The sequence below is a fragment of the Podarcis filfolensis genome, assembly GCF_964270895.1.
Source record: "Podarcis filfolensis genome assembly, chromosome: 7".
Classification (NCBI taxonomy): domain Eukaryota; kingdom Metazoa; phylum Chordata; class Lepidosauria; order Squamata; family Lacertidae; genus Podarcis; species Podarcis filfolensis.
The window spans coordinates 43,931,921-43,946,286 of NC_139603.1; the positions used below are offsets into that span (position 1 = coordinate 43,931,921).

At 40.5% G+C, this 14,366-nt stretch overlaps 1 protein-coding gene across 27 annotated transcripts in view; it reads right to left on the reverse strand.

Moving 5' to 3' along the window:
- PTPRM (protein tyrosine phosphatase receptor type M) overlaps positions 1–14,157 on the reverse strand; it is a 404,856-nt gene extending 390,699 nt beyond the window's left edge. For 26 of the 27 annotated variants that reach the window (XM_083622489.1, XM_083622486.1, XM_083622484.1 and 23 more), the window contains exon 1: positions 11,386–11,951. In XM_083622489.1, coding sequence (XP_083478615.1) covers positions 11,386–11,458 — 73 coding nt within the window. In that variant the 5' untranslated portion in view covers positions 11,459–11,951. Of the gene's footprint in view, positions 1–11,385 lie in introns of all 27 variants that reach the window. The other variant, XM_083622471.1, reaches the window with a different exon arrangement.
- Between the last annotated feature and the right edge of the window lie 209 nt (positions 14,158–14,366).

Sequence of the window (14,366 nt, forward strand, 5' to 3'; positions counted from 1 at the left end):
AGGCCTGCTCCCTGCCTTGAAGGCCTTTTTCCACCTGGCCTGGAAAGGCAGAGCCCAGACTGACTCCAGCTACAAAAGAGTAGACTGCTGAACAGACTCTTTGTGGAGTTTTTTGTTGGGGCTGTTGTTGCTATTGTTATTTGTATCTTTATTTTAGAACTTGTGATTTATGTGCAAATTGTTTGGTTTGGTTGTGTATTTTTAAACGTTTATGCTTTATGACTATTTTGTTATGTTGTAGTTATGTATTTTTTTCATGTTGTCAGCAGCCTTGAGCATGGTTTGAACTATGGGAAGGGGGCATACAAATAAAATTATGTTTGTTATGTATGTACTAAGTTTGTTAAACCATAGTTTACAGTTGCAAGTGAACTCATTACCAACCTATGGCTGCTTTCACCAGCTCCAGTATTTTCTTCCAGTCGTTACCACAGTTAACTACAGTGTCTAGTGTTGGGATCACCATTTTTTTCCAGCTCATGGGCACATATGGAATTTTCAAAAAGAATTCTGACACTACCCAAAAAATGCTGCAAATGGGGGATTTCCTCAAAGGAGGAGGTGTAACACAACTCTTAGCAAAGAGCAATGGGAATAGTGGGATGGGGGAATTCTACAGCCTTTATGGGCACTGGAGAAAGTTTATATGGATGCCATTGGAGGGATAGGCTATTGGAAATACCAGAGCTAGGATGTATATCCACTTTTAAATGATTTCATTAGCCAATGGTAACAGAGCAAGCTCCTCCCACCTCAGACATCCAGCTGTGAGACCCTTTGTTTCTGAGTAGTAGAAGAAGAAACCAGGCAGGTGAGAAGAGTGGGTATGGCATATTGGTGTTACGATTTGCTGATATGCTAGGCATGGTTGTTCATGTAAAAACAGAACATGTCTGAATCTTAGCAGAGTGCACAGAAGGCTACAACTGCAAGCCTCAAAAAGTCATAGTACCACCTCAGCAGTGCTAAGGCCCACCTTAACTACTTTGTTCAACTAGGACCACATAAAGATGTTCAGAAAAAAACCCCATAGAAACTGTGTGTCAGGTCAATTGCTATCTAGATAACTATTCTGGGTAGCTAGCTAAATACAGTTGTGAAAACTCTTACATCCATCCCCTGCTTTGTAATGACCTTGGCTAGTTTTTTGTTCAATCCCCTTTGGCTAGCTACTCTTTCCTTTCACCACATTCCAAATACTCCCTTAGTCCCAAATTGCTGCTACATTCTCTGACACATACAAAATCTACAAGTTTCTTTTTTAAAAAAATAATAATTTTTATTAATTTTTCCATTATACAAATTTGCCATATCAAACAATTTTCACAAATTTCAACTTTTTGGACTTCCCTCAGCTTCTCTGCCAATCATCCATATTTTCCCATTTTTACACATTTTCTAAATTTAATATTGCATTTTTAGATTACCCTTACTGTCCTGTTTCTGTTTAACAATACTCCTCTCACCTTCACAAAGCCTCTTTAAATCCCACTAGCGTTATTTGTTCATCACATATACTTTTCAGATATTCTGCAAATTTTCCCCAGTCCTCGATGAACTTGTGGTCCCATTGATATCTTATCTTCCCAGTTAGTTTATCCACTTCTGCATAGTCTATGAGTTTCGTCCTCCATTCTTCAAGAGCCGGTAGTTCCTCCTGTTTCCATTTTTGGGCTATTAAGATTCTTGCTGCTGTTACTGCGTGTTGGAAAAGTTTTTGATCACTTCTATTTATCCCTCTTCCTGTTATTCCTAACAGAAAGGCTTCTGGTTTCTTTACAAATGTATATTTCAACATCTTCTTCAACTCATTATATATCATTTCCCAGAAACCCTTCACTTTCTTACACTCCCACCACATATGGTAAAATGATCCTTCTTTTTCTTTACATTTCCAACACTTATTACATGTTTTAAACATTTTTGCTAACTTAACCGGTGTAATATATCATCTATATACCATTTTCATCATATTCTCCTTTAACGCAGTACATGCTGTGAATTTTATATTTTCATTCCATACTTTCTGCCAATCATCCATTTGTATATTATATCCAAAATCTCCAGCCCAATGTATCATAACCAACTTTACTTCCTCATCCATCGTATGCCATTCCAACAACATTTTATACATTTTTTACAATATTTTATAATCATTGTTTATTATCTCTATTTGAAATTTCGATTCATTTTCTGCATATCCACTTTCTTTAAAATATTTTTTAAACATTTCATTTACCTGAAAATAGTGCAACCAATCAAACACATATTCTTTTACTTGTTCATATGGCTTCATTTTCCATTTTCCTCCTTCTTTAATTATTAATTCTCCATATGTAATCCAATTCTCTCTCATATTAATTTTCTTTACACTCATAACCTCTAATGGAGACAGCCAGTGTGGGACTTTGGGTTCTAATACATTTTTATACCTATCCCATATTTCAATTAAAGATCTCCGGAAGATATGATTCTCAAAACCCTTATGACTTTTATTCTTCTCCAACCATAAATACGAGTGCCATCCAAATCTGTTATCAAATCCTTCTAAATCTAACAATTTGTTATTTTTTAATTTTATCCATGCCTTCAACCAACAGAGACAAGATGCTTCATAATATAATTTCAAGTCTGGCAGGGCAAAGCCTCCTCTTTCCTTCGCATCTGTTAATAACTTAAATTGTATTCTTGGCTTTTTACCCTGCCAGATATATCTTGAAATTACTTTCTGCCACTCTTTAAAGATCATAGTTCCTTTGATTATAGGAATCATTTGAAATAAGAATAACATCTTTGGAAGTACACTCATCTTAATCGTTGAAATTCTGCCCCAAAAAGAGAGTTTCATCCTTCCCCATACCTCCAGATCTTTTTTAATTCCATTCCACACTGGTGTATAATTATTTTGGAATAAGTCAATATTTTTTGAAGTCAACCATATTCCCAAGTATTTTATCTTCTTTGCCACTTCAATTCCTGTTTCTTGTTGCATTATTTCTATTACAATATGGTCCACATTTTTTACAATTGCTTTAGTTTTTTTCTTATTTAATATAAACCCAGCCACCTTACCAAATTGATCAATCTCCTCCAGCACTTCATTTAAACTTTTTAGTGGATCTTCTATCGTTATTACCAGATCATCAGCAAAGGCTTTAACTTTATATTCATTCTGACCTACTGTCACCCCTTTTATTAGTTCATTTTGTCTAACTGAACTCAGAAGGACTTCCAGGACCATTATAAATAGTAGTGGAGAAAGAGGACATCCCTGTCTTGTACCTTTCAATATCTTCACTTCTTCCGTAATTACATTGTTCACAATCAGTTTTGCTCTCTGTTCTGTATAAATCACTCTTATTCCATTATAAAAATCTTTTCCTATCTCCATATATTCTAAATTCTTTAACATAAATTCCCAGGATATATTATCAAAGGCCTTTTATGCATCTACAAACATCAATATAGCTTGTTTCTCATTCCTAGCAGTCAGATATTCCAAAGTATTAATTATATTTCTCACATTATCTTTCATCTGTCTGCCAGGAAGGAAGTCTGCTTGATCTTCATGAATAAATTCTTGCAATACCTTTTTCAATCTTTTTGCTAATATTCCCATAAAGATTTTATAATCAGTATTCAACAATGAAATCGGCCTATAATTCTTAACTAGTGTTAAATCGGAATCTTGCTTGGGAATAAATGTAATAAAGGCTTCTTTCCAAGTTTCCGGAATATCCTTTTCCTTCAAAATATTGTTCATAACTTCTTTCAATGGTACCGTCAGGGTATGCCTCAATTCTTTGTAATAACTAGATGTAAATCCACCTGGTCCTGGAGCCTTTCCTTTGTTTAAATCTTTTATAGCTTCTATTATTTCTTCAATCTCAATTGGGGCGTTCAGTCTGTCTTTCTTTTCCATCGGGATCTTTTGCACTTTTTTATTTTTTAGATATCTTTCTATTTTCTTCATATTGTTCTTTTCTCTATTCCTGTACAAATGACTGTAAAAGTCCAAGAATCCTTTTCTGATACCTTTTGGGTTTTCTATCTCCTCTCCATTGATAATAATTTTACTAATTGTGTTTTGTTCCTTTCTTTTCTTGATTTGCCATGCAAGCCATTTGCCAGATTTGTTAGCAAACTCAAAGTTCCTTTGTCTTAACTTTTTAATATTCCATTCCACCTCCTTATTTATTATCATTGCAAATTGTGTTTGCAAAACTTTTATATTTTTATTTTTGAATTGTTGGGTTTCTTAATTAATTTTTGTTCATTGTCCATTATTTGTCTTAAGATTTCTTTCTTTCCTTTCTCTCTCTGCTTGTTTTTGATTGCATTCTGTTGAATGAAAAATCCTCTCATTACCGCCTTGCTTGCGTCCCAAACTGTACTCATCTTTGTACCTTTGTTACAATTGTCTGTAAAATAGTCCAACAACTTCTTTTGTGCTTCTTGTACAATTTTTCGGTCATCTAAAAGGTAGTCGTTAATTCTCCATCTGAATGATCTTTCTTCATAACCTTTAATCTCCAATTTTATTGGGCTGTGATCAGAAATTACTCTTGGTTGGATTTCAATCTGAAGAGTCCTTGGTGTTAATTCATTTGAGACCCAATCTACAAGTTTCAGAAATCTACAAGTTTCAGAACACAGTGCAACAACCAAAAAATTCAATTCCTAGCAAATTTAAAAGTAAACACTATTGCAGCTAAGTTCTAAAAATGTATTTTAGGTGTACCAAAGAACTGTTTGTACCCAGAGGAATTCTTTTTCTTTTTTTTCTTGGAAAATGAAACTTCTCATTGTGCTGAAGAACTGTGAGTCAAAGCACATCTAGTTCATGAGAGTACTAGACTTAATATTTCACCCACAGATGATCCCAAGACAATTGTAATCGAAATTTCAGTAGCTTTACCCTCATAGAGAATGATTTTAAGCAAAGTTATATTCAATATTATAGTTTCATGTTTGTTTGAACAAACATACTAAAACATGCACACAGTGTAATTTTACAGTACTTCTTCAGCAAATGTGTACAATTGTTTCTGTAAGTTCGTATCCCTGTTAAAGCCACTAGCAAAGTAAAGGACTAAAAATATAAACAGCAAGCAAATGTATTATTACACAGACTTGGATGGATCCTGATCTTTCAGGAGTTTACTTTCCTTCAAAAAGGTACGTAACTTACATTAGATCAAACTTTCAAATCATTCCAAATGCCTTAAATACCGTACTTCTTTGTGCCTCAAACTCAGAATGTGCCAAGTTCAGCATACAATCATGGCTTATGAACGTGGATTTAGAGATGCAGCTACACCTAGTGATCAGCAGTAGATCACAGCAAACAAAACTCGGTAGCTGAATGACTTCATGCCTTTAAAATAAAAACCAGAACACTAACAAAAGTCCAAGTGAGGGAGCTGAAAACAAAATGTATAGGTAACACAAACCACCAAGAATTAAAATGCGGTGTGTTTATATGTTTATTTGCTTGTTTATCTAGTAAACTTTGCCAGAACAGGTTCTCCAAACTAACAATGAATAAAATTGAACACACTGGGAAAACTGAATTGCTAGAAGAATAATTTATTTTGCACACTCATTTGTTCACCAAAACAAATAAAGTCATCATTAAGTGCTATTAACTTAAAATAAAATAGAGCCAGAATTCAGAGGACAACTTTATGCTTGCCCAAGAACTTGTGCATACCACATCTTATGTGGGACTGTAACTTTTTAAATATTTTGAACAGGAAACTCCATTGCCACTTTGGAACGCATCCCTCAGCTACTACATAAAGTAGTTTGCCACGTAGCATTGCGTTGTTATTTGAGAAACTAAAGTTCAAAGTTACCATAGGTGTGTGGGAACTAGATGTATGGTACTTTGAATCCTAGGGCATGGGTGTTTTTTAAAATGGCTGCAATGTATCCTAATTACCAAACAAAACCTACAGAACAGTATTTGTAGAAAATTCTTAGTATAAAACTAATGAATTGTCCTGCTGCATCGGTTAAATCCAAAGCACACTGGATTTGTGTCAAGACCGCCACTGAATGCAACAGCTTTTGAAAAGAATTGCAGAGATGGCTTTTCTAGAAGGTCAGCCTAGTTTGGCTAGTTTGTTAATTTACCTCACTTCACTCCCAATGGGAAAGTCAGCTGCACACACATCACAAATGACTGGAACATTTTCTCAGCTGAAGAACACAGAGAAATCAGACACTAAATGTTCCCTCCCTCAGCCATTGCTACATAACTCTGGTGGGGTGGAGGGGTTGGGATTTTGGGGTTTTTTGTTTTAAAGGAAAATAAAAGCATTTTATGACTATACTGCAAATCCAGCCTCTACAATTGTCAATCCAACAGATTACATCTGCATTAAATACTTCTTTTCTTTTAAAAAAAATACATATACACTGTAATTTTTCTGGAAGAGTCTGATAACTAAACGTGAGACCAAAGATGCATTATACGAGTTTCTTCAGCGTAATTACATCCTTGTAATATGCTGTAGGGTATACTTTTCTCCTCTATATTATCATAATAACAGTGCCATTTTAATCAGTGACTGAACAGAAAACTTTAATTTTTTAATAAGTAACACAAGACAAGTCAGAGATGGTTTCAGCACGAAAATCATCATATAAGAAAAGAGACAGACAAGAAACAGTATAAAGAAAACACGAAGAGCGCTGCGTGTGCAGTTCCCAGCACTGGGTCCCCGGTATCTACTGCCTGGGGCAGTGCGAGCAGTTCCTGTAGCTGGATTAAACCCAGGGTGATCCAATGTCTGGTGTGATCAGTTCTGACATCCTCCATCGTCCATTAGGGATGGGAGTAGGCAGAATCTAAATGTAGGCTCATCTCGCCTGTCTAATACGTGGCTGGCTCAGTCAAACTATCCCTTGGAAGGGCATGCATATACACATATGCCTTTATGTGCAGAGTGATCTTTGGGATTGGGATCTACCCACATAAATTCAAGGAATTTCACCAGATACACAAAACAAACAGAGGTAACTCAACCCCCCCACAACCACTAACCTAGACTTTCATGTGTTGAAGTTTACACATTCAGCTGTGAGACATCAAACGTACATTATTAGCCAAATGCACAGAAATCAAGTGGCATATATGAATGAATAGCTCTTATGCAGGCAGTTATTCTCTGCGCAGCATGGGGATTGGAGACAAATTAGTTGGCCCAATTCTCTCAGCATACCAGTTCCACCCTCCCCCTGCAACGCCTGATGTCCATGCAGCATGTGGACATTGCATTTGTATAGAGATCTACATGCCTGAAGTCTAATGTGCAAAGTCACAATCCGTATGCTCCATGTTTGGGCTCTGCATGTGCTGTTTGTGTGGTCATGTATGCAGCTCTATCAAAACGTTCAACACCCCAGTGCGCTGTAGTGAGAATTACACACTAAAGTTCGGGTTTATATGGAAAATTCCAATTATATTCCCATGCCCAGAAAGTAACCATAAGACTTGCGAACCAGCCTTTATTTCTCTCATCTGCAATTTTGCACCCACAACAAGGTTTTTGTCTCACACTATTGTGTTTAAAAACACAGGACTGCAACATAGACTTCAGAATGTTTGTAAACAACACTGCACTGAATTAACAAATTATGAACCAGTTAAGAATATATGTACTTTAATGAAAAACTGATTAATAGACACAGTTTTGCTTTGACTGCATCTATGTAAGGACGCTCCCAATATATTTAATATTGGCATTAGAACTAACTTTTAAATTCTAATATAGCATTTAAAATATGTAATTTTATAAAGGAGCAATTTCTTTGCAGTCTTGGTCACTTTCTTGTCCCCCGTCCCCCCCCCCCACTCTCAAATGAATACATATTGTAAGAAAATGAAGTTGTACAGGTGGGCTGTAAAAGTTAATAGTTTTCCCAATACTTTTTATATCACATCATTTCCTTTACATAATGCTATATGTTACAAGAAGCCCATAAACGCATTACTGACAGCAGATATAAGCATTCAAAGTTCAGGTGCTGCGCCAGCAAACACAACATAGCTTCATGAAAATCCAAAGTTAAAATATTAGGTTGAAATCCTAACCGTTGTGAATACTTGGTTTTAGGCTTGCAGTATTAGCTGGTATACAAGTTTGCTGCCACCACTTTATACAAGAAATAGCTGTATAGGTTAACAATAGGCCTCTCTGGGACAATATTATGTTATAAACAAAAAGCACCAACTTTCTGCAGGCTTTTTGAATATGTAACTGCTTCAAAAAAATAAGGCTGTTATAAAAATGCATATTTTTCAAATTCCATTACACCTCTATTGATCTTCCACTGCAATTGATATGAACTCATACACATACACACAGACTTTTCATTTTATACAAAACATAAAATTTAAGATTATGCTGTTACTGACATCTCTTGTATCCTATTTCTATTTGAACAAAAGCATTTCAAAAATTGTTTGTTTTGCCTGGCACTGACAAAATAAATAAATCTAAAATCAATGCTGGTAAAAAAGTAGCATTCTGTATATTTAAACGTTGTCTACAACCATATTTCAATTGAAAGCATTAAATGTGTTGAAATTAAATATACAGGCAAAACCTATTAACTATGTGGAGATTCCAGGCACACTTACAGTGCATTCCTATGCAGGTTTATTCAGAAGTAAGCTGAACTGTGTTCAATAGAGCTTGCTGCCAATCAAGTGTGTATGGGACAAGTGTTGAAGTCTACTGCAGTAAAGGGATTTACTTTTACAGTATATGCTTAGGATGAGGACATAAGCCTCAGAATAATCATTAGTTTTACAAAATGACATGATCTTAGACAAGAATCACAACATTTTTGATACAATCCAAGAAACAATTGCTTTTTCAACTATAAACTATCATTACTGTTTATTATCTTTGGGGAATTTGTACACCTAAGGTGTATACTTACAATTTCAAACTTGTAAGAATGTCACAGGAAAACTCAACGCTTTTTGTTAACAGTTTACTTCTCCTTCCAATAATGTCTTGAAAACTTTTGCAACAACAGCAAACCCAACAGCAATATAAATATTTACTGTAACTTTTGCTGTTGCTGATTTCCTAATGATTACTTCCTAAGAAAGACTCTCTAGTGGGGACTGGCTGAACATAACACAGAAAAACTTTTGATACATGCAGATTCAGTATATAGCAAGGATAGGGAAGCCTGTGGCCCACCAGGTGTTATAGGGAATCTCATTAGCCCTAGTGAGCATGGCCAATGGTTAGGATGGTAGCCCAGGAGTGTATAGAAGGCCATAGGTTCTCCATCTCTGGTGTACTGCATTAAAAAATAATAAGAAAAGCTCATCTGTTCTCTTGACATCTTTCAATAATTTCTGCAGTTGCCCATACTCTATGCTCCAAATAATAGTGCTGTCTGTAGTACCTACCGTTACACATGTAGACATTTACCCACATAGGCACAACAGGCTTTTTGGCATACAACTTTCCAATACTTATACATGAAAACTGGTCTGAAGCTTATTGACTGGAACAGGAAACTGGTTTTTCTTTTTTGCAACCCAGTGGTAACTTTGGTAGGCTAATAGAAGCATCAAGTATTACAGAAGTGGTGTTGAGATAGCATTGTTTCTAAGCAAGGCAAGCACACACTTCTGCGCATGCAGCCCCACATAAAATGCTCATTTCTTCCAATATTTTGACAAGTTGTGCTGCAAATTATGCAGTTAAGCTGAGGTATGGCTTTATCCCAATAAAGTGAGAGCTAACTGCGAGTAAAGTTTCATGATTCACAGCTCAGCTACAAATAGCCTCATTGAAACCAGAGAAGGGACGGGGGAGAGTTTTTCTTCAGAATTATATTTCATACCAGGGGAAACCTCTGGAACGCCTCTCTCGCAATGAACCTTCTGACTTATCTAGAAATGTAGAAGGGAACTTTTGAGAAAACACAGGCTGCTTTTATACACACAGCGTCCCTGGAACATTCCTTTAAACCAGAATGTGTTTACAGAAGCCATGAAGAGCGGATTTCTTAAAATCCAAAACTTAAATTACACAAGGGTGCTGTACACAAGCACTACTTAATGCACGAAACACCAAGTACCCTGCAGCCAAGGCAACAACCAGAGTCCTACTTCTCCTCCTGATCAAAGCACGTAGAAGAACATGGAGCCCAGATGTCTTCAATTTCTCTCATAGGTTTCTAGAGTTCATATGAAAAACAAACAAAATGAGCCCAAGTTACTCATCCCATCCAACTCTGTGGAACTAACTGTTTCGTAATCCAGCTACAGACCAAAATTAGAGGGTTGTATGCCTCACACGCACCATTAAAACATGTTACGCACACTGGAGGGTATCCAGAGGAGGAGAGCCCAAGCAGTGAGGATGCTGAGGCAGTAAATGCCTGCCAGGTAGAATTAAAAAGTTACACTTTGGTTATCACTTCGCTGCTACAAAGTGGGGAGAAATGAAGGAATCACAGCACAGGGCACTGCTTCGTCCAAAGCTTGACACAACTTGACCAGCACTGGAAAACACTTCTTCACAACAACTACTCTTCAAAGCTCGGGACCCCTGCGTCCCCCTGCCACACCTGCACGTCATACCAAATGGGCTGTCAGCCACACAGCACTCAAGGCACAAAGGTCGCCTCCGCCCCACAGTAGTCCAGCGAGGACTTGCACTACACAAACTGGGTGGCTAGTCGGACTGGAGAGAGGGGTCCGCGCAAGGTATGCTGGGCAGCTTTCTCTTGCCCAACTTCTCTCGCCACCCAGCACGAGAGACCGTGGGCTCCACGAGCTCGGCTCAGAAAGCGGCCAGCAGCCCGCCCGCCTCGCCTAGACGGAGCGTCCCTGGCTGGGAAGGAAGAGAAGCCCGGACATTTGCAACTGCTGGCCCGGAGCAAGCAACTTGCAGAAAGTTGTTTGGGCTTGGATTTAAAGCAACGACCCTTCACACACACACACGCACATATATATTTAAAGTGTAATGGTGTTCTTTTTCAGAACTGCTATTTCCCGCCTCCCTTTCGAGGGAGGGAGCTCGTCGAGTCGTGCCAGACTCCGCAGCCGCCTCGCTCCGCGTCTTGCACTTTTGCACCCGGCAGCCAAACTAACGGGATCCCTCCCTCGGCGCCTGGAACTTCCCCTTCTCCCTTCCAAGCGTCTCTCTCTCTCTCCTTCCTCCTCAAATCCACTCAGCAGCTCCAAGGGTCACACCCGCCAAGAGGGGGAAAAAATTACCTCCCCATTCCCCAATGCAGCCCGTCCCGCTTCACCTTTCTCCACAAAAAGCTCCTTAAGGAGCCAGCAGTCGCCCAGAGTTCATTATTATGATTCTGAAAAGGACTCCGCGGGGTTTGCCTTACCTGTGAACGTCTCGGCTGCCGCTGCCAGCAAAAGTCCAGCCAAAGTCAGGAGGCAAGTTTCAACTTTCCCCATATTTCCTCGAGACAGACCCCCCTCCGGCCCTCCCCGGTCCTGGGGGGTTGGGGAGGCTGGCGCGGGCGCCCTCCGTGGCCCTTTCCTCGCGGGGTCCGCCGGCCTGAGAGGGGGCTCCGAAAAGCAGCAGCGGCAGCAGCGTCGCGTCCCCGTCAGCAGCGCCCTCCCGGCCCCCGGGAAACTCCCGCCAGCCCGCGCGCTCCCTGTTGCGCCGCTCCAGCCCCGCAGCCGCCCAGCCGCGAGCGCCGCGCCGTCTTCGCGAGGAACTCTCTCCTCGCTCCAGTCCCCGCACTGACTCGCGCTCCCCCCGGCAGCCAGGCAGGCAGGCAGGCGCTGAGCAGGCAGCCGAGAGCCAGCCAGCAGCCAAGTCACGCCCAGCCGCCGACGAGGCCGCCTTTCTCCCGCTAGAGGGCGAGTGGCGCCAAAAGCGGAACCCCCGCCAGGCTGGCTGGCTGGCTGCTCGCTCGCTCGCTCCGAGGACCTCGCCGCCGCCGCCGCCGCCGCCGCGTTTGCTCTTATGGGAGGGAGAAGCTAACGGGACAGGCGCGCTAAGTGGCTGTTGCTGCTGCTGCTGCTGCGGACCCAAAAGTCTTCTTTTTGAAATGCCCGCACGAAGGTAGGCTCCTTGAGAAGAGCGGAATAGCGCCGGACGGAAACGGAGGAACCAAAACTGTGAGGGAAATGCAAATAAACAAAGCAGCAGCTCGGGGGAGAAGAAGTCCTACGTGCCGCGCACGAAAGAAACGCGGGGGAAGTTTGTTGCTGGAACCCGGGCAGTGCGCTCTTCTCCGCACAGAAATTCTGGGCTTGCACTAGTTTATCCCGCCATTCAATTTGTTATTTATTCCGCTGCCCCAGTGCTAAGCAGTAAGTCGTTTTGAGGCTCCCCCTCAGGTGAGTGTTGCAGCTGCGCGCAACGTTAATTATTTGGAGCCAATCCGGGCCGCTCTGGCTTCTCTTTCGGGGCGCGACTTAGCGCTGCAACTTCGGCCGGGCGCGCGGCTGGCCCCGGGACGTGTGCAGAGCGTGCTTTCCCCTGGCTCGGATGACCGCAGCCAACCTCCGCACGCGTCGGAGATCGCTGGGAAAGAATTCCAGGCGAAAGCTATTTGCAGGCCTTTTTTTGTTTATTGTTACGCCTTTCAGACGCTTAAAGTCTGAAAAGGAATAAGGCAAATCATCTGCAGCTGCATTCGCATAGCAGTTTATCCCACTTTCACGACTGTTGATTTCCACATTACTGCACACTTGAGCTTTCACACAATTTAAAAGCCGTTTCTGGAATTGTGGTGGAATACAGTGCAAGGTTTAGCACACATTCCAGTATTGTCTGCAAGCGGATTTACCAAAATGGCAGAGAAAAGTAGAGGACGACAAGGCAGCAAGTGCGGTTGGACATTTGTGGACAACTAGTTAATTTCTTTGGAAGAACTAAAGTCTAAAAGTTATTAGCAGTGTGGGCTTGTATTTTGTCTGTTCAAGTTCAGAGGCATTCTTGAGAGTAACACCTTGCTCTTAAGCTTGGCTTTCTGATTACAATTATGTGGGGAGACAAGTTACAGTGAGGGAGGTGAACTCTGCACATGTTTTCAAGCATGCTCTTCCAGATCTCTCTCCATGAAGCCCTAGTTTAAAAATGGAAAGAAATGTCATCCCTGTATAGTATGGGGCATTTCCCCCAGTTTTTAAAAATATGTTTCCTACACCCCTTTCCCCTCTGCTCCTTCCATTTTCATACATCTTTTGGCATCCCTTCCTGAGGAAATGATGCAGTCATCCTGCTGTGCCTGCTCTACCTCTGCAGAAAAATAATTGGAGGTGGGAAAGAAGAGGGAGGTGTTCTTTCTGATCCCTGCAAATTGCTACCTTTTGCCTTCCCACCAGATATTTCTTTTTCTGCTTAAGAACATGTTCCTGTAACTATTTTAGGGTTATTCACCCTCCACCCTGTCACAGAGGCTTGCAGCAAACACGCAGAAGGAACCACCTGGGAAGATTGTCCTCTCCTCACTTAAGGAGAAGGTTGCAAATAGGCTTCTAAAAGTGGCCTTTTCTTTCACAATTCCAGTGACAGAGACCATATAACATTTGAACTAACCCTGCCCTGTGGACAACAGCAAACAAACTTCAGCTTAGTCAATACCAGGTCCAGACTTTTTAACTTCTTCAGTCGTTTTTATCAGTATGAATAACCCATTGCTTATCTGTTCTGATCAAACTACACATTACATTAAGCACAAGGCTGCTTAACTTTGTTATTTTATTTTGAATGGGGGGGAAACAGCAGACAAGCATCAATCCAATAACAAACAGCCCACAAGGATTAGCAGAGGGATGCTAATGGCTGCACACGCACCCAGAGAAGCCTTCCTTTTCCAGAAAAAAAGACGGTGTATGTACAGGTACAGCTTTCCAGAAAGAAAGACGGGGGAGCAATCGGAGACATTTCACCCATTTTATCCTCCCAACAACTCAGGTAGGTAGGTTAGGCTGAGGGATAGTGATTGGCTCAAGGTCACCCAGTGAGCTTCATAGCTGACTGAAGATCCGAACCTCAGGTCTTAGGCTACGTATCCATTAGCAAAAAGGTTGTTGCACTCTGCTGCGTTTCAAGTTGCATTTGCACATTTCTATACACTGCTGTACACTGTTTAGGGCTGCCATAAGTCTGACATAGCTGGGATTTGTCTGGGCGGAATTTTTGAAAAGCGGCTAAAATGTCTGTTTTGGAGATTTTGGTTTTTTTTTAAAAAAAACAACAATTTTGAAATTTTCACATTTTGAAATATGACACCCCTAATACGGGCAGAGATGTCTGCATCCAATGTGCATTGCCTGTTTGGCTTCCCCACACCTGTAATGCCCTTTAACTCATTAAGTTCATTAAGCTTTCATCTGCACATGCACT